Raw genomic sequence first — 21,277 nt, 5'->3', positions numbered from 1 at the left:
CTTGAGGACACAGGGAGGGGGAAGGGTAAGCTGGGACGAAGTGAGAGAGTGGCATGGACATATATACACTACCAAATGTCAAATAGATAGCTAGTGGGAAGCAGCCACATAGCACAGGGAGATCAGCTCGGTGCTTTGTGACCACCTAGAGGGGTGGGATAGGGAGGGTGGGAGGGAGACGCAAGAGGGAGGGGATATGGGGATATATGTATATGTATAGCTGATTCACTTTGTTATAAAGCAGAAACTAACACACCATTGTAAAGTAATTATACTCTAATAAAGGTGTTTAAAAAATAAAATAAAATAAAAAGACTAGGAAATACGTCAAAAAAAAAGAAAGTGATACAAGTTTGGATATGAATTTTTAAAGTCACTGCCTTGAACATATTTAGAAATGCAATTTAAATTGCCACTGCTTCTATAATAGAAATAGTCTTATTCCGAGACCATCTTTTAATAGGAAGGAAAACACAGGCTGTCCATGGGGGCTGGCTATGTTTGGCCCTGAGTCCAGACTCAGTCTTAAAGGAATATTTTATACTCTTATGAAATTTCCTTTTGAATCCAACTAGGTCATAGATTAATGGGTAAGGGGATACCTCCTCTGCATTTAAAAAAAATTTGAAACTAAAGCATAAGTGAAATCTTAATGCATTTCTTATCAAGTGAATAGCAAAATAAATTGCTTGGTATAGATAGCCACTTAGTATACAAATACACAAGCATATGAGATCTTTCCTCAAACTGATACCATTTCAGAAATATAATTAAATAGCTACTTCCCACTTGCCCTGATTCTTTCTGTTACTAAAAGGTTAAAAATACTTTTTCCAGGAACTGGGAGTCTATGGCTTTGAACAAATTTAAGATATCATCTTGGATCGTCCAAGTCAAACTTTATTTATTGGGCATGGGAATGCTTTCTTTTTATTTGTAATTTCTGAGACAAACCTTAAGGCTCCCTTAGAAACAGGCTGCCCTCACCATCATGCTATCTTTTGGGTCCCCAAACCATTCTAAGCATATCGCTAATACATGGCATGTGAGTCACTTTTATTTGTCTTGATTCCTAAGAACACCCACTAATAAAATTTCCCTGCTCTCCAGTTCCTTCTTTCACATAGGATTCAATCATAAAACCTCCCAGGGATTGATTTTTTTTTTTCAATAGAAAAATTCCACTCGCTCCTCCAGGTGAAGTCTGATCACAATCTTTTAAAACTTGTCCAAGTGTTTCCCACCTGCTTTTTCACCTTCAAATGCCCTGGGGAAGCACTGCTGATTTCTGCTCTGGGGCATCTTGCAGACTGTTTTACAAAAGCTGGTCTACACATGCATTTGGGTCTCCCATTAACTCCACCTACATATACAATTTCACAGGCGGTGCTCTGGTCGCAGGGCAAGGAAAGGGTAAGGTGAGAGAATCTATCCAAACCTACAGGTCCCCACCCGGAGAGCAGTGGTGCTTGTGGCTAGGGGACCAGGCCATTCTAATTGTCCTCTTACCAAGAGAGGGGGCTGGTCAGATGCTTCAAACTTGCTGCTGATAGATAAGTAGATGGATGGATGGACAGATAGATAGACAGATGATAGATAGATAGATAGACAGATGATAGACAGATAGATAGATAGATAGATAGAGATGGATAGATAGACAGACAGGGAGACAGAGTGATAAAAGGGTTTTGTTATAAGGAAGATGGGGTGTCTGAACCCAGGGGCACTGAACCGAGGCTGTCAGCAACCAGGACATGCCAGCCCCATCCCATCTCTGCCGTTACCCGTGCCAGCTCCAGGCTTCGTGCAGATCCGAATTCTCTGCTCCTCAGCCCAGAGGGCAGAAAAGAGCTGCCTCACACCTGCTGAGTCTGCACAAGTTCCTGTCTGGCCGCACTCAGAGGTCAGCTGTTTTTGACAAGCTGATGTAAAACAGCAAAGGCTACCATTTATCCTGCTTTCCTGTGCCTCAGGCACTCTTCTACCTACTTTAAATATTAAATATATTAAATATTATAATAGTAGGACTCGAAGAAGCCCTACTATTACTCTCATTTTGCCAAGGGTAAACTGAGGCACAAAGAGGAAGAAATTTGTCCCAGGCTTTGCAGTGTGGCCAAGCCAGGGCTTGGACCCTGCCGCTGGCTGACTGGCTACTTCCCACTGGCTCCCCAAACTGACTCAGACGGTGACTGCATTTGCCACTGGATCCTTCTAGGCCCAACACTCAACCTCACTCGGATCAAGCTCATTCGCAATCCTCATTCTTTAGACACATGACGTGAATGTTATTCATGTGAAGTAAAGAGAGAGTGGGGGGGAAATCATTCGTAATAGCTTCTCCTGGAAGGTGTCACCTCTTCCTGAAAGAACTCAGGAAGGTGAAGAGGGCTCCTACCAGAAGAGGGTGTAGAAAAATAACCACCTGCTGCTCTGTCCAGCCCCTCTGAGACACTATGTCTACCTACGTGGAACTCTCTTCACTATAATAAGGATTTGCTGCTTGCTTTAGCAATTCACCTGTTTATATTTAGAGTCACGTTTTTTTAACTGAAGTATAGTTGATTTACAATATTGTGTTAGTTTCAGATATACAGCATAGTGATTTGTTTTGGGTTTTTTTTTATGCAGATTATATTCCATTATAGGTTATTGCAAGATATTCAATATAGTTCCCTGGGCTATACAGTAAATCTTTGTGGCTTATCTATTTTATGTATAGTAGTTTGTATCTGTTAATCCCATACTCCTAATTTATCCTTTCCCCTCTCTCCCCTTTGGTAACCATAAGTTTGCTTTCTGTCTGTGAGTCTGTTTCTGATTTGTATATAGATAGATTCATTTGTATTATTTTTTAGATTCCACACATAAGTGATATCATATAGTATTTGTCTTTCTCTGTCTGACTTATTTCACTAAGCATAATATTCTCTAGGCCCATCCAAGTTGCTGCAAATGGCAATACTTCATTCTTTTTTTTTGCTGAGTAATATTCCATTGTTTATATACACCACCTCTTCTTTATCCAATCATCTATTGATGGGTACTTGGGCTGCTTCCATGTCTTGGCTATTATAACAGTACTGCTATGAACACTGGAGTGTGTGTATCTTTTCTAATTAAAGTTTTCATTTTTTCTGGATGTATACTGAAAATTTTTAACTATACACTTCAGTTCCCCTTGTGTGTGGCACAAAAGAAGGAGATCTGGGGATGGGTGCCCACTACCCTAAGGAAGCTGAACCCCAGTAAAATCCTAGCCAGCAAGTATTCTATGACCCACACTTGGTGGCATATATATACAATGGAATATTACTCAACCATAGAAAAGAATGAAATAATGCCATTTGCAGCAACATGGATGGACTTAGAGATGATCATACGAAGTGAAGTAAGTTAGACAAACATCGTATGATATCACTTATATGTGGAATCGAAAAAAATGATACAAATGAACTTATTTACAAAACAGAAACAGACTTACAGACAGAAAAACAAATTTATGGTTACCAAAGAGGAAAGGTGGGGAAGGGATAAATTAGGAGTTTGGGATTAACAGATACACACCACTCTATATAAAATAGATAGGGCTTCCCTGGTGGTGCAGTGGTTGAGAATCTGCCTGCCAATGCAAGGGACACGGGTTCAAGCCCTGGTCTGGGAAGATCCCACATGCCGCGGAGCAGCTAGGCCCGTGAGCCACAACTACTGAGCCTGCGCGTCTGGAGCCTGTGCTCCGCAACAAGAGAGGCCGTGATAGTGAGAGGCCCGCGCACCGTGATGAAGAGTGGCCCCTGCTGGCCACAACTGGAGAAAGCCCTCGCACAGAAACAAAGACCCAACACAGCCAAAAAAAATAAAATAATAAAAAAAAAAAAAAGATAACCAACAAGGACCTACTGTATAGCACAGGGAACTATACTTAATATACTGTAATAACCTATAATGGAAAAGAATCTGAAAAAGAATAGATATGTATATGTATAACCAAATCACTCTGCTGCACACCAGAAACTAACACAACGCTGTAAATCAACTATACTTCAATTTCTAAACCTTTTTAGTGAAATTTAAAAAAAAACATTTCTCTGATAAACAGCACCTTAACCAGGTGTTCAAGGTCAACATCCAAAGTGGTTAAGTCATGTTGATTGTACATAACCTCGAAATGATGTGAGGAAAATGGCACTTTACTTCTGCAGTTTTCCTCCCCCAAATCCATAACCCAGTTAAATCATCAGATGAGCACCAGCTAAATCCCAACTGAGGGACAGTCTACAAAATCCCTGACCAATGCTCCTCACGGCTGTCCAGGTAATCAAACACCAAGGAAAACCTGAGAAACTGTCACAGCCAGGAGGAGCCTTAGGAGAGAGAATGACTAAATGTCAGGCAATGTCCTGGATGGAATCCTCAAAAAAAAAAAAAAGGGATATTACGTAAAAACGAAGGAAATCTGAGTGAGATATGGACCTCAGTTAATAATAATGTATCCATATTGGTTCTGTAGTTGTGACAACTGTAACATACTGATGGAAGAGGTTAATAATTGGGGACCTAGGCGTGGGGTTTGTGGAAACTGTACACTCAGCCCTCTGGATCTGCAGAGCAGAAAGAGAAAGGAGAGCAACCTTTACAGAGGACTTGATATTCCAGGTCCTGCACTTGGCACATTATGTAAATTATCCAACTCACTCGTGACCAAATCCAGCTGAGGTTGTTATTATTATCCCCACTTTACTCACACAAAAATGGCCAGCATTTGTCAAGTGCTCCCGCGGTGCCAGATTCTAGGCTGAGCCCTGGATGTACATTCTCTTGTTTAATCCCCTTACAATCCTATTTCATTATTTCCTCTTTTACAGAGGAAAAACCTGAGATTCAGAGAAGTCACTTGACCAAGATGCCGTAGTTTGTACATGGCGAGGCTGGATTCGAATCCCGAAACCTGTGCACTTCCAGTTACCCCGGCGTTTCTCAGGCGTGATCTGAGATCACCTCCGCCATCAGCACAGGGTGGGGGAGTGTTAAAATGCAGGTTCCCAAGTGCTGCCCCAGCTGCCCTAACTCAGAATCCCTACAGGTGCTGGGAAAGGCCCCGACACTGGCTCTGTGCCAGCGATCCTACTGGATTTTGCTTTCTGGGTTATCATTAGTGGATACTGTTGGTTAGACCCGTGTATAAATCTCTGTAAGCCAAGGAATAGCCTCACTGCCCGTGACTAACTTGCCAGTCTCTGATCCTCAGATCCCGTCCAGGAGCTACCCTCCATTCTCATTTTTTTAAGTTCTCCTAGACCTCTTTTCTTTTACAATCAGACGCGTATCTTTCAGGCCCGGGGTCGATGGTACCGTAACTATTAGCAGGCCAGTATTAATCCGCAACTCTATCTGAAGCACACAGAATGTTATGCAAAAAAAAAAAAAAATTTTTTTTTATCATTGTGCTATCTTCAGGTTTTAACAACTTGCTCAAAATTTGCCACCTCTGTGCTCCTGGAAGGAAACAAAGAAGCAAGTCAGTCAATCACTCCAAGAGCAAGAACTGACTGCATGAACAGCCCTCCCTGGGAACGAACAAAGTAATGCAGTTTTGAAAAGCACTTTGGTTCATCTGACAGCCCCTGATGAATGAACCTTAGCCGCCAGGGCTGGTGGCAGGCTTGAGAACCATCTCTCTACCAGACTGGGTTCATTCTCTTGACCATCTCCTTTCTGAGGTTTTCTCATCTCTAAACAGTAAATCAGCCTCTAAACGCCTGCATGGCTCAGCCACATGGCAAGAGGAACTGTTTTATAGCTACCATATTTTCTTTCCTCATCAGAACAGTTAGAGAAATGCCAGCTCAAATCTGGGACTAATTCTACTTAGAAATCTGCGTAAGCAAATTAAGTACTGCAATAAACATAGTTTGATTGTGGCTTCTGTTGACAGTAAGGGAAGTCATTTCTTCCTATCTCGCTACGACACGCTTGCTCAGATAAAGGAAGAGGAGCTGCGTTCAGTCCTCCAGGAACTGGATCAATATCGACAATACGACTCCAACTTAGAGCAGGACCCAGGGGTCCTGCGAACAGTCATTACAGATCTACAGGGATTATGCAGCTGTACTGGCCATCCCCCTCGCCTAGCATTATTCCTGAAAGTACATGCAGGAAATGAATGTTTACTAGCATACAACACCCCTCCCCCAGGTCACCCAGAAAGACAGTGACCCAAGCGCTGTCACTAGGAAGCGGGGCTTATTTATCACAGCAGGACGACGCCAGTGTCGCATCTAGGGTGGGCTGGGACAACACATCCCAGGGCTGCACATCTCTGCTCTCACCACCTAACCCAGATTCCTGACGATAATCACAACAACACGTCCGTGATACCCTCATTATGCTGCTTCTCCTTAGCTTGACATTCAGACTCTGGGAGGAAAGAAGATGTATTATATGTAAACCAATTGTGGGGAACAGAGGAATTTCACAAGATAGTAACGTATGCCAGGTGAGTGTCCAGTTACAAGCTTTTCTTAATTACTATGAGCTAAGCATGAGCTATCACAGGTGTCAAAGCAGTCCTAAATCCTGGATATGAATTTTTTAAAGGCACAGTAGCGGGAAGGTCAAGTTTTCTTTCGCTGGAAGTGGTTTTCGGGGACCCACAGGAGCTCACCATAACAGAGGAAAGAAGGTTTCTCGAGGAGCTGGGACATCCACCTGGCAGTGGTCTCGGTGCAAAGGCACGTGGCCAGGGTCCCAGTAGGGAGAGCGCCAGACCTGGAGCCGCAGCACCGCAAGGGAAGGTGCAGCGGGTCAGTGGGTGCTACGTGTGCCTCCGAGCTCATGGAAGAATGCCCAGGCACCAAGAGATCGGTACTGGGGAGCCCAGAGTGTCAGATATAAGTGAGCCCCAGTGATGAGGTAAAAGGTAACAATACACTTGAAAATGTGGAAGAGAAGGAGGTCAGCTTCAGGTAAAAAGAATAATGATTCACGCTTACAGACTGAGGTTTCCAATAAGAGCTTCCATCTACTAAGCAATTTCTCTATGCCAGGCACTGTTTTAAGCCCGTGACTTGGATTATTGAATCCCCATAGGCATTTTTATTATCCTTATTTACACACAGGGAAGCTGAGGCATGGAGAGTACACATTTTGTTCAGGGTCCAACAATCAGACACAGGAACCAGAAAACGAACGCAGGCAGCCTGATTGCAGAGTCTGGGCTCACTGTCTTTCCTGACATGAGTCCAGTGGGGCAGAGAAGGCCCTCCACACACTCTTGGTCCCCATCCTGTTCCTTCCCTGCCACCATCCTCACCACGCTCTCCGATCTAGCCTGAACTTGGCCACCATGCATTAATATTTCTATTTATATACTCCATATATATGCATATTGATATGCACGTCGCCTTTCGAATCTGTTTTGGCCATTCCCCTATCTTCAACGCAAGCAGAGCGGACAAGCTACTCGCCTGTGACTGGACACTTACGTGGATCGGCGAGGCGGGGTCAGGCTGAACGCTCTAGAACACAAATGAGAAGTGTCTGTGTCATCATCTCATGATTTCAAGGCTACAGTAGTGATGGTAAGAATTAGATGTGCGCTTGCCTTTAACAGGGAGTACTGGCAGCTGGCCATGACGAGGCAGAAGAGAAGCACCCACATGTCTTTGCAAAAGCCTCGGTTCAGGGTCAGGAATCCGAGCAGGGAAACCAGGACAATGAGTAAAACCGCCAGCACGTTTTCCTTGACATCTTCAGTTCTGGGCAAAATCAACAAATTAAAAATGGAGGGAATAAAAGGTAAGGCTGTCTGGTTTTTTTTGTTGTTTTTTTTTTTCCACACACACACACACACACACACTGTATTTTATTTTTACAAGAGATAAATAGACTGACACCAAGCATTGTAAATGGATGACCACAACAAAAGCAACAATGATTGCAATTACCAAACACGAAACACACTCATACTATGTCATAATATTGACGTTCAGTCCAGTAATCCTCCACTGTAACAGCTCCTTTACTTTGCAGTGAAAATTGATTTGTATATTCTTTAAGGCTGTCTGTTTTTAAACAGAGAATACCCGCATGCTGATAAAAAGACTGGCCACAAGAGAGTACTTATCCCAAGCACTCCTTTACATTTGGTAACAAGATTTTAAGCTTTCCTTCTTTCTTTCCTTCGTCCTGTGTTTTATATTTTTAAAAATCCATATTTAACTCCCACTTTCTGTTATTGAAATAAATGAAATATAATCCCACTGGGTGTCCTTGGCCACTAAACTGGGTTTACTGGAAGACCGTTAATTCCTCCATCCACAACAGTGAAATGTGCCTCAGAGAAGGGGCTTCACTGACTCCGCTAAATGCGGGAAGGGGTGCGTGGCAATCCCTTCCAGATACAGTCTCCGTGGCCGGAATTTGCTGCTCAGTTTCAGGAGCCAGGAGAGCTCCAGCAGGAGGGCTGATGTGCAGAGGGTCCGACTGAAAGTATGTCATGACCACAGCCTCACGGGGTGGTTCTCTCTTGGGGGGGCTCCACTTGAGAGGTGCAGGGTAGAGGGGTGAGCTCATCAGCCGTGGGGTGTTATCCGTGGATGTGCAAAGGGACAAGAAAGGGAGTTTTAAGATGCTGATCCAGAGGGGCTGAAGCTGGATCATGGGGAGGCAATACGGGCTGCTAGTGGGAGGAAGTGGATGCATCAGAGTGCAAAAGAGGATGTGGGGACACGGGAGGGAGGTGGAGGCGATGCGAAGGTTGAACGGAGGCTGGGATTACGACGTCAGAGGTGGAAGACTTCTACGGGAGGACGAGATGCAGGGTGGAGTTACGGGAAGGAGCAGCTGAAATGAAGTTAAGGGAGGATGGCATGGGCCACGAGGTCGAGAGTTTAGATGAGTCATTCACAAGAATTCTGAGTACATTTCTTACCTCACCAGTGTTTGCACAGGTACATATTGTTTTGGGGTTGTTTTTTTTTCTGGCCGTGCCGCATGTGGGAATCTTAGGTCCCCAACCAGGGATTGAACCCACATTCCCTGCAGTGGAAGCGTGGAGTCCTAACCACTGGACCGCCAGGGAAGTCCCCATATTGGTCCTTCCCATTCAATTATGACCATTTTTAGACAGGGACAATTGGCTACTTCATCCCTGGCGTGTTCAGGCACTCCTGAACATTCTATTTTTAATTAATAGACATTATTTTTCAGAGCAGTTTTAGATTTCCAACAAAATTGAGGGGAAAGTACGAAGAGTTCCCACATAGCCCCTCCCCCCAAACACACCCACCCTCCCCCACCATCAACATCCCCCGCTAGGGTGCTACATGTGTTATAATTGAGGAACCGACACGGACAAATCATTATCAACTAAAGTCCATAGTCTACATTATGGTTCATTCTTGGTGGTGGACATTCTGCGGGGTTAGACAATGGTATAATGATATGTATCTGCCATTACAGTATCTTACAGAGTATTTTCACTGCCCTAAAAATCCTGTTTGCTCTGCCTATTCATCCATCCCTCCTCTCTAACCCCTGGTAACCACTCATCTTTTTACTGTCTCCATAGTTCTGCCCTTTCCAGATTCCCTGGTGGAATCATACAGAAGGTAGCCTTTTCAGATTAGCTTCTTTCACTTAGTAATACACACTGAAGGCCCCTCCATGTCTTTTCATGGTTTGATAGTACCTTTCTTTCTACTGCTGAATAACATTGCACTGCATGGACATACCACCGTTTCCTTATCCATTCACCTGTCAAAAGATATCTTGGTTGCTTCCAAGTTTTGGCAATTATGAATAAAGTGGACTTCCCTGGTGCCGCAGTGGTTAAGAATCCGCCTGCCAATTCAGGGGACACGGGTTCGAGCCCTGGTCTGGGAAGATCCCACATGCTGCGGAGCAGCTAAGCCCGTGCACCACAACTACTGAGCCTGCGCTCTAGAGCCCAAGAGCCACAACTACTGAGCCCGCGTGCTGCAACTACTGAAGCCCACGTGCCTAGAGCTGGTGCTCTGCAACAAGAGAAGCCACCGCAATGAGAAGCCCGCGCACCGCAACGAAGAGTAGCCCCCGCTCGCTGCAACTAGAGAACGCCCGCACGCAGCAACGAAGACCCGACGCAGCCATAAATAAATAAATAAATAAATAAATAAATAAATAAATATCAAACTTATGAAAAAAATTATGAATAAAAGCATCTATAAACATTTGTGTGCAGGCTTTTGTGCGGACATAAGGAGCGTGATTGCTAGGTCAAATGGTACTAGTATGTGTAGTTTGGAAGAAACTGCCAAGCTGTCTTCCAAAGTGGCTGAACCATTTTGCAATCCCACCAGCAATGAAATGAGAGTCCCTATTGCTCCACACCCTTTGGTGGTTGTCCGTGTTTTGGATTTGGCCATTCTAATAGGCGTGTAGTGGCATCTCATTATTGTTTTAGTTCATAATTCCCTAATGACATATGACGTGGAGCATCTTTTCACATATTTATTTGCCATCTGTACATCTTCTTGGGTGAGGTATCTGTTCATGTATTTTGCCCATTTTTTAATCAGACAATCAAGTTGTACAGAATTGAGAAGTACAGAAATGTGAAGAACTCAGATATTAAGATGCTCATGTTGAATATTTTAAAAAATATCTGGGGGGGGCAATACATATTTGGTGAAAAGGGAAATTTATGTGTTTTTTTATTTTCCACTATGCACTTTTTATAGAGCTAAATGTATTTGTTAGCTCAGGTCCATAAAATATATTATGTATTCTTTAGTGTGCTCATAACATTTTGATGTGTCTACCTAAAACAATACAAAGACTTAGGAAATAAAACAAAACAAAAATTTCAATTAGAGAAACCAAACCTCTGGGACTTTGCTGGTGGCCCAGTGGTTAAGACTCTGCGATCCCATGCAGGGGGCCCAGGTTCGATCCCTGGTCAGAGAACTAGATCCCGCATGCCACAACAAAGATCCTGGCATGGCCAAATAAATTAATTAATTAAAACAAAAAACAAAAAAACTTCTTTCCTATTTAAAGGGAAAGAATAAAGTTTCTGAAAAGTATTTTTCTCCCAGATTCTCCTCCACCAGGACTCCATTCCTCTGCCCTCAGCCTCCCCACCATCACTCCCCTCCCACAGTTCCTCATATATCAATATTAAATATTGGGTTAAGGAGTTTGCTCACTGGACAAGGAGTGTCATGATTAAGGCTGTACTTTAGAAAGATTTATCTTGCAGAGGTTAACAAGATGCACTGAAGGGGAAAGGATAAATAATACTCCCAGAGAGAAGTAAGGAAGGCCTGGGAAAGTGACACAGCTGGAGAATTGGAAAGGACACGTGACTTTCAGACACAATACAGAACGAGGCAGAAAGGACCCTGTGATTGAATGGATTATCTACAGTGAAAGATTGGTTGAAAGAATAAAGATGATTCCAAGATTTCAATCTGGGGGAAGGGAATCATAATGGCAGAAACTGGGAAGGGGAGCTGCTTCACTAAGGGAAGTCGATTCATTTTTTCACGTAATAAAAGGGCTCGGCACTGCTCTGGGTGCTGGGAATACACCAGTGAATGAAAATCATGAAGCTTCCTTTCCAGTGGGCAGTGACATAAAATAAGTAATACACACAAAATGAGTACATGATATAGTATCTGAAGATGATTAGTGCAATAGAAAAACAAATAGAACAAGGTGAGAGGAGTTACAACTGTACGGGCAGGGAGCTGATGGAATTTTAAACAGGAAGGTCAGGCTAAGACTCACTGAGAAAAGACACTTAAAAGACCAAGGCGCTGGTCGTGCAGGTATCTGAGGGGAGAGCGCTCAGGTGGAGGGAACAGCCAGTGCAAAGGTCTTCAGGCTGGAAGAGGGCTTGGCGTGGTGACGAATAGGAAGGCCAGCCTCACTCTGTTGTGTTAAGAAGAGTGTGCAGGGAGATGTTGGTGGGAGTGTGAATTGGTGCAGCCATTATGGAGAACAGTTCCTTATGGAGGTTTCTCAAAAAACTAAAAATAGAGTTACTATATGATCGAGCAAACCCACTCCTGGGTATTTACCCAGACAAAACTCTAATTCAGAAATATACATGCACCCAAAGGTACATTGCAGCACTAGTTACAATAGCCAAGACATGGAAGCAACCTAAATGAACATCAACAGATGAATGGACAAATAAGATGTGGTACATATATACAATGGAATATTACTCAGCCATAAAAAGAATAAAATAATGCCATGTGCAGCAACATGGATGGACCTAGAGATGATCATACTAAGTGAAGTAAGTCAGACATAGAAAGACAAATATCATATGATATCACTTCTATGTGGAATCTAAAAAAAATGATACAAATAAACTCACAGACATAAAAAACAAACTTATGGTTACCAAAGAGGAAGGGGGGAATAAATTGAGTAAGAGATTAACAGATACATACTACTATATATAAAACAGATAAACAACAAGGACCTACTGTATAGCACAGGGAACTATATTCAATACCCTGTGATAAACCATAATGGAAAAGAATCTGACAAAATAGATATATGTATAACTGAGTCACTTTGCTGTATAGCAGAAATTAACACAACATTGTAAATCAACTATACTTCAATAAAATTTTTTTAAAAAAGAATAGCGTACAGGGAGAATGGGTTTGAGCAGGAGATGCTCTTGCAGTAACTCGGGTGGGAGATGAAAGCAGCTCAGACAAGGGTGGTTACATTGAAGGTGGAAGGTGCAGCAGACACATTTGAAGGAGCAGTAAACTTAATTTCCTATGAGAAGTTGAATGTGGGTGTGAAAGGATGACACCAAGATTTTTAACCTGAGAACCTGGAAGGATAGGTCTGTCATCAGCTGAGGTGGGGGAGACTGAAGATGGAGCAGACTTAGGATAAGGGAGAGGTGAACAGCTGTTTCGACTCTGAAACATGATCTCCGATCATGAGATGTCAATCCCGTAGTTAGAGACACAAGTCGAGAATTGGGGCAATGGGTCCAAGTTGGAGACAGAAATCTGAGAGTCACTGGCGGATCGGTGGGATTTAAAAGCCATGAGACTAAATGCGATCACTAAAGAAAAGCAGGTAGAGAGAGTAAGAGCTGTGCAGCTCCTAAGGACACCAACGGGAAGTGGTTACCTGCAAAGGTGACCAGGAAGGAGTGACCCAACAAGGCAGAAGGAAAACCAAGAGAGGGCTGAGCCCTGGGAGCCCAGAGAAGAAAGTAAACCAAGACGGAGGGTCTAGGGACCTGAACGACAGGGTCAACAGTGACCTGGACCAGGGCAGGCTCCACGGAGTCCGGGGGTCAGAGGAGGCTGAATGCAATGGGTTTATGAGAAAACGGGAGAAGGGAAACTGGAAGAAGCACAGGCAACACTTCAAGGAGCTCTGCTGCAGGGGAGACTGGACAGAGGCTGGGGGGAAAGTGGTCGAGAGGATTTGTAAGGATGGGAGATGTGAGAGCACGTCCTCGCGATGGCAGTGATGATAGTGAGTTTCCCCCTCCTTGTCACGTGGCTAGCTCCCTGCCATAGCTCGTATCTGTGTGTCCTCAGATAAGCCTTCTGCAGCCATCTGTCCTGACATCCGTGTCCCTCCCCCCCCAGGTTCCGCGTCTTCCACGGCACCCGGTACCACTGGCTGTCTCAAATCCCATCTCCCCCGGTGGAGTCGGGCTCCCTTCGTGCAGAGACCGTGTCTGTTTCATGCACTGCCCTATACGAAGGGCTCCGTATAGAGCCTAGCGTGGAGTAGGTGCTTCAATTTTTTGCTTTGTTTTTAAAATGTGTTGAATGAATGAATGAATGAAATGATGCTCAGACGGGCAGCTTTTTGCTTTAGATGCCAACCTGATAAACTAATGAAGTGAAAAGGAAACCTAGGTGTTTTGCAAGATGCGGTAATGGCAGAAGAGAAAATGAGAAAGGAAAACAAAGACAAGTCTGAAAATATCTGAACAGAATGGATGGCAAACTGAAGGCAAACAGAAGAGGCTGCAATCACAGAAACCGGTGACGCTACTACGATCAGAGGATAAGGAAACCCGTTCGAGGAAGATCAGTCTGAATTCCAGCGGAAAGCTGAGAAACATCAAGCCGAAGGCCTTACCCTGTGGGAGTCCAGAGCAGTGATTAGTCCGATTTCAGTGCCTGTTATTCACCAATTTCTTCCACTTCCTGCCAACCCTCGCAGTTTGCTTTTTATTATGCATACGTTTTCTTTCTAAGCTTTCATTTGGCAAATTAAACTTCTCTCATCCACCTGTGACTTTAAATACCCCCGATGACTATCTAATGTAATTTATGTATGCCTTTTCAAGTAACAATATAGCTTTCATTGTCAAAAATGTAAAATCTACCGTGTGAATCCCTGTTTTTTTTTTAATTAATTAATTTATTTATTTAGTTTTGGCTGTGTTGGGTCTTCGTTGCTGCGCGTGGGCTTTCTCTAGTTGCAGCGAGTGGGGGGCTACTCTTGGTTGCGGTGCGCGGGCTTCTCACTGCAGTGGCTTCTCTTGTTGCGGAGCTTGGGCTCTAGGTGCGCGGGCTTCAGTAGTTGTGGCTCACAGGCTCAGCAGCTGTGGCTCGCGGGCTCTAGAGCGCAGGCTCAGTAGTTGTGGCGCACGGGCTTTGTTGCTCCGCGGCATGTGGGATCCTCCTGGACCAGGTCTAGAACCCGTGTCCTGTGCATTGGCAGGTGGATTCTTAACCACTGTGCCGCCAGGGAAGTCCTGAATCCCTGTCTTCTTAAACAGACCTTTCAGATCATCTCTGAACTAAGAAGACGAGCTAGGGAGGTGTGCTGTGACACAGGCCACACTGTCCTCAAGGCCACGCTGGGGTGGTGACGTCTCACACTTGGGCGCCTGTGTTTTTGCAAAGCTCCCAGGTGGTTCCGATCCACAGTTCTGTTTGGGGGCGTTACACTCTCCGTGCAAAGGTCCCAAGCCGCTCGGTTTTTCTAGGTCAGTGCTCTGGGTTTTTCTTCCTCCTTCTTCGCTGTCAGCTGGAGGTCATGGTGTCCCTTTCCCCCCTCTTAATTGACTGCAAACTAGAAAACCAGATCACCAAGCTTGCTGATGGATGACTGAAAGTAGGTTTAGATAGCCTCTGAAAAAAGGGTGATCGCTCCTACCTACTAAGGGGTTAAGTTTCAGTGTCTGGATTTGAGGCTACCCTCATTTTATTTCATTCTTAAAATTTTTTCTTCTTTCTGGGTTCTGGGCCACATTCCAGGTAATAATAATAATAATACCAACAGCAACTAATATTTAAAGAACTCTTTTTATGGCTAAGTTGGTTTAATCCTCACAACCTCCCTGTGATATAGATTATCCCCATTTGACAGTTAGGAGATTGAGGCACAGAGAGTTTCTGTAGCCATCCCAAGATCACAGCACTAGTAAGTGATGGGGCCTGGATTTGATCTCCACGGGGATCTCCAGAGCCCAGGGGCTCCCTGGATAAGGGAGGGGGGCTATCTCTCCTCAGGTCACCCCTGAGCACAAAATTTAAAGCCCACCATAACTTGCAAGTGAGGTGATTAAAACTATAACACTATAACCTTTTCAAATCTATCATAATCTTCTTCATCATCCTTTTTTAGACCTTCACTGGATTTTCTGTTAATTTTTCATCACTGAGTAAATTTTAAAATAACAAACCTAGAAATCTACAAAAATATCTGTATTTAGTATGAAGGGTTAACTCAAGCTAGTCCAACTTTCAGTAATTTCTTTTTATTTATTTATTTATTTATTTATTTTTGGCTGCACTGGGTCTTCGTTGCTGTGCACGGGCTTTCTCTAGTTGCGGCGAGCGGGGGCTACTCTTTGTTGTGGTGCGCGGGCTGTAGGCATACGGGCTTCAGTAGTTGTGGCTCGTGGGCTCAGTAGTTGTGGCTCGTGGGCTCTAGAGCACAGGCTCGGTAGTTGTGTCTCACGGGCTTAGTTGCTCCGTGGCATGTGGGATCTTCCCGGACGAAGGCTTGAACCCGTGTCCCCTGCATTGGCAGGCGGATTCTTAACCACTGCACCACCAGGGAAGTCCAGTAATTTCTTTTTAAATGAATATTTCCAAAAAACTGCCTCATCTAACACACTGTATTATCCTGAATTATTTTAGTTAAGTATGAAGTCTTCATCTTAAGTGTGTGCCCCTTGGGTAACACAGTGTTGTTAGAAAAACCATTATAACTCCATTCCCTGACTTGTGGGTCCTGAAATTTACTGTTGTAATTGTGCATGACTATAGTTTTTCAGTATGTGATCATACCATTTAAGACATTACTATAACAAGTAGTCCCTGGGGGACCAACTACAGCAAAGCAGGCAACCAGCCCTCCCACTGCCCCGCTGGCTGGCTTTTTTTTTTTTTTTAACATCTTTATTCGAGTATAGCCAGGACATGGAAGCAACCTAAGTGTCCATTGACAGATGAATGGATAAAGAAGATGTGGCACGTATATACAATGGAATATTACTCAGCTAGAAAAAGAAACAAAATCGAGTTATTTGTAGTGAGGTGGATGGACCTAGAGTCTGTCATACAGAGTGAAGTAAGTCAGAAAGAGAAAAAACAAATACCGTATGCTAACACATATATATGGAATCTAAAAAAAAAAAAAAAGATGGTTCTGAAGAACCTAGGGGCAGGACAGGAATAAAGACGCAGACGTAGAGAATGCACTGGCCGGCATTTAACGGTGAAACTCAGCATTTGCTGATGACACCGCTAGTAACGGCATCACACATTTCCAAACCCACAGCCCTTGAAGACCACAATGCGGTCCTCTGTATATCTTGAGGTGGGGTAAGTCCCCTACCTGGCCCCAACTCCATCACGCCTTAGCCAACCTGACCCCCCAGCCTCCGCTTCCACCTCCCCACCCAGCACCCTCAGCTCCCACAGCGTTGCATCTTGAGGAGCAGTGGTGAGGAAGAGTAACAGCGTTTAAAGGAAAGATCAGCACTGAAATTACAGGACAGAGAAGAAGAACCCACGTCATGAAAGGAAAGGGCCACACGTCACCACCCCGGCCACCCCGTGTCCCTCCTCTCCTCCCCACACCACACCCAGGCACCCAGGCCCTGTCCTGTGTACAGGAGCCGCAGGCCCTCCTACAAAAATTGGCAGGCGATGAGCAGACCAAGGCATAATATTGACCCCAAAGCTAACCTTAAGGCTAAACCATTTTACCCAGTTCTCCTAGCTCCCATTGTAATCGCTCAATGACAATTTCTTCAGTTGTCAAGATCTCACTGCTTCGACTCTGGGTGTGCAGCACAAAGGGTGGACACACCTTGAAAATGCCCCCAGAGAACCTCAGCCTGCGGCCAAATTCCTTGCTACCAGCAAGTGAGCCCACGCCGCCACACGCCCCCTTGTGTCTTTCACCCGTACACGCACGTGCCTGGCAGCTTACCGATCAAGTAACGCCAACAAGGTAAGGCGATCATACCAGACTTTAATCCACTTGCCAGGGAAGATGATAAACTTGTAAAACTGCTCTCGGTTGAATTTTCCTTGTGTGGAAGAACAGGAAGAGTCTTCTAGATCCTGACTCAGATGCTTTTAGATGCCGAAAGAAAAAACAGAGAGAGGGTCTCACATTGACGTGTTATTGTCATAAATAAACCTCCTGATTTAAAAGTACTAAAAGCAGATGTTCAAATTCTGAAATGGAAACCAACATAGTTCATAAAAAATGGGTACCCTAAGAAAAGGATGGTGATCAACAGAAAAGGTCTTTTTTTTCAGCTCTTTTTTCTTTTTTTGTATTGATTGAAGTACACTTGATTTACAATGTTGTGTTAGTTTCAGGTGTACAGCAAAGTGATTCAGTTATATATATATATTCTTTTTCAGATTCTTTTCCCTTATAGGTTATTACAAAATACTGAGTATAGTTCCCTGTGCTATTCAGTAGATCCTTGTTGGAGAAAAGGTCTTTTTTACCAACACACTTCAATTTCATTATAATGTAACATTAAAATTATGCTACATATATCAAAATACTGCTGTCAGGCCAAGAAACTGCCATGAAAATAATTCTTATGAAAGATCAGAATTCAGCAAAAGACATTATATGACTTAATTTTTGAAAGGTATGTTATTTAATGTAATGCTGAGATAAATATTTAAATTTTACTATAAGTAAAAATATTTTCACTGACAATATGTAGGTCCTTGGTGAAGCCCAATATAAGAAAAAATAAAATATTTATAGAAAAAATATAAGCCAATAAAACAGAAACAAATGGGGGAATTTAATCTCAGATTGAAAACATTTTCACCCCAAATTCATCGCTGATTGGCTCTAATCCAATGGAGAGGAACTCAGTTTTGAAAAAAATTAGTCTTCATTCATTTGTCGAACAAATACTTAATGAGCCCCAGCCCCCTGTACATCTTCTATTTCTAATCTGTCTTTTTTTTTTTTTTGATAATTGTGGTTAAAAAAACACATAATGTAAAATTCACCATCTTAACCATTTTGTAAGTATACCTTTCAGTAGTGACGATAATCATACTGTTGTGCAAGAAATCTCGGGAACTTTTTCATCTTGCAAAACCGAAACTGTCCACATTGAACACTGACTCCCCACTCTCCCCTCCCCGAGCCTGACAACCATCCTTCTGTTTTCTGTCTCCAGGAATCTATCTGATTCCTCTAGGGACCTCCTATAAGTGGAATTATACAGTATTTGTCCTTTTGTAACCGGCTTATTTCATTTAGCATAGTGACCTCAAGATTCATCCATGTAGCAGGTCTCAGAATTTCCTTCCTTTTTAAGGCTGAATAAAAGTCCGTTGTATGGATAGACCGCATATTGTTTATCCATTCATCTGTCGACAGACGCTGAGGTTGCTTCCCCTACCTCCTTGGTGGAATATTCGCCATTCACAATCGTGAATGAAGCTGCTGTGAACATGCACGTGCAAATATCTGTTCAAGTCCCTGCTTTAGGCTCTTTTGGATATACATCTAAAAGTGGAATTGGTGGATTATTCTAGTTTGTATTTTTATTTGTTTGCTTTTGCCCTCTATTTGTCCCAAAAAAAAGATTTTCGGTAGGCTCTAATTTCCTGTAGGCTGACTAACATAAAACACAGGAGACTGATAAGAAGGACCAAAATAAGAAAAGGGAGGAGGACAGCCCAGAAGAGCAGCCATGGAGGGGATGCTGACTTTTAAAGGTCTCACACGCTTCTCTCTGACTTACAAAGTAGAAGGCTATACTCGGGCAGACTACATAATTCTTCCTTAATTCAGTGCAAGTCGCTGATGTCAAAATGCCTGGCATGCGTAAGGGCAGCACGTCTGCTTCACTGGAGACCACGTGGTACCCACCAAGGAGGCTGACTTTACCACCTCTCTGTTCCCAGATGCTAATTCCCTGACTCAGCTATAGAGCACAGAGTTATGCAGACTATAAACGCAAAAGGCATTTCAAGGGAAAGTTGATCCATCGTGAAGGCAACATACAGGTTAGCAATATACAGGATGGATTGGACTGTATTATTACAGGAAAGTTGAGATTATAAGTGCTGTTTGTGTCTGGAATGCGACTCCAACAGAAAAGAGAGCTTCGTGGAAACTGCCTGCTGTCATGTCAGCAAGAACAGCATTTTCTTTTAATGACAATGAATTTGTGGTTTAGAGTAAACCTTCCCCCACAGAAGAGATCCTTTTCCTTTATGCTCCGTGGATAAAGAGAACAAGAACAAAGAAATACGTGTACAAGCTGAGCATGGTTTACCATTCTGTGATGTGGGAATTCAGGTATGATGTGTAAACAGGTCAAGGATAAGCAACAGTGAAGGTGATAGCATTCTTTTGAATAGTAAGAAAAATACTCTCCTTTAGTGAGAGTAGTGTTAGGGAAGGTTAGTATAGAAAAATCACATGAAGACTACGTCTACATTTTTTGCAAAACTTATTAAAGATTCTGGCATATTGTGCTATTTATTGCTGCTTAAATGAAAATCCTTGTTTAAGAAATATCTCAGAATTTAATGCAAAGAAAAAATGGTTTGATTTCTGTGTTAGTTTACTAGGGTTGCTACAACAAAGTACCACAGATGGGGTGGCTTAGACAGGAGAACTGTATATCCCCCAAGCTCCCTGAAACATTCAAGAGTTCTGTATAATTAACAAAAATTTCGATGATATTAATAACTGACACTGATTATTAAAGGCATAATTTTGCCATCTTTAATCCTAAAAACCTCACAGTAACTCTTCCACGTAGGTGTTATTATTCTGGAGGCTGAAAGCCCAAGATCAAGGTGTTGGCAGGAGTGGTTTCTTCTGAGGCCTCTCTCCTTGGCTGGCAGACGGCCGTCTTCTCCCTGTGTCTTCACATGGTTTCCCTCTGTGTGTATCTGTGTCCTGATCTCCGCTTCTTCAAAGGACACCAGCCATACTGGATTAGGTTCTACCCTAATGACCTCATTTTAACTTAATTACCTCTTTAAAGGTCCTATTCCAAATACAGTCACATTCTGAAGTCATGGGGGTTATGATGGCAGCATATGAATTTTGAGGGAGCTCAAATCAGCCCATAATAACTTCCTTTATCAGAAAATGAGGTTCATCGAATTTCATTTTTTGCTTTAAATAGCAAGGAAGCACAGAGCTCAATGTTTCAGTGAATCACAGCAATTATACTTAGCCTGTTTTCTGGTATAAATTTCAAATTCATATTTTTCTTCCCCCTGCACCGCGTGGCATGCAGGATCTTAGTTCCCTGACCAGGGATCAAACGTGAACCCCCTATAGCGGAAGCGCAGAGTCTTAACCACTGGACCACCAGGTAAGTCTCTCAAATTCAAATTTTTCTCATTGTTTTAATCATTCATTTATTCACTCATCCAACAAATATTTATTATGCAGATTATATAAGCCAGATATGATATGTAATATAAGCTGAAAATTCAAAGGAAAACAAGACAGAGTTTCTACCTTAAAGGGGTTTAGGAATTCCTGGGGAGTAGACAAGCCAACCAGCCTGGATAACACGGTGACACACACATACATACAAGTATAAACATGTCTGTATCTGCATCTGTATACCCAGAAAGAGAGAGAGAAGTGAGCCGTGGGAGCCAATAAGGTGGTTATCCCCAGCAAGGGCACGGAATAAAGGGGTCTAACGCAGAGCTCCTGGCGAGTATCAGTAATGAAGGAGCTGGCAGGGGGGAGGACCCACAGTGGCGACTAAGGGGGGTTCCATATCTATGACTTAGGTAAACACAGA

The 21,277-nt window shown here is 43.3% G+C and overlaps 1 protein-coding gene across 5 annotated transcripts in view; it reads right to left on the bottom strand.

Annotated features, from left to right (window-relative positions):
- The window catches only part of PCNX2 (pecanex 2), a 281,650-nt gene that overhangs the window by 200,824 nt on the left and 59,549 nt on the right, over positions 1-21,277 (bottom strand). For all 5 annotated transcript variants that reach the window (XM_082407553.1, XM_082407550.1, XM_082407549.1 and 2 more), the window contains 3 exons: positions 17,440-17,585; positions 7,604-7,757; positions 7,485-7,517 (listed from right to left, as the gene is read on the bottom strand). In XM_082407553.1, the coding sequence (XP_082263679.1) occupies positions 7,485-7,517; positions 7,604-7,757; positions 17,440-17,585 (333 nt within the window). The remainder of the gene's footprint in view (positions 1-7,484; positions 7,518-7,603; positions 7,758-17,439; positions 17,586-21,277) is intronic.

Source organism: Balaenoptera borealis (genome assembly GCF_965194805.1).
Source record: "Balaenoptera borealis genome assembly, chromosome: 10".
Lineage (NCBI taxonomy): Eukaryota > Metazoa > Chordata > Mammalia > Artiodactyla > Balaenopteridae > Balaenoptera > Balaenoptera borealis.
The sequence above is the reverse complement of the archived record's forward strand: the minus strand, read 5'-3'. Positions and strand labels throughout refer to the sequence as shown.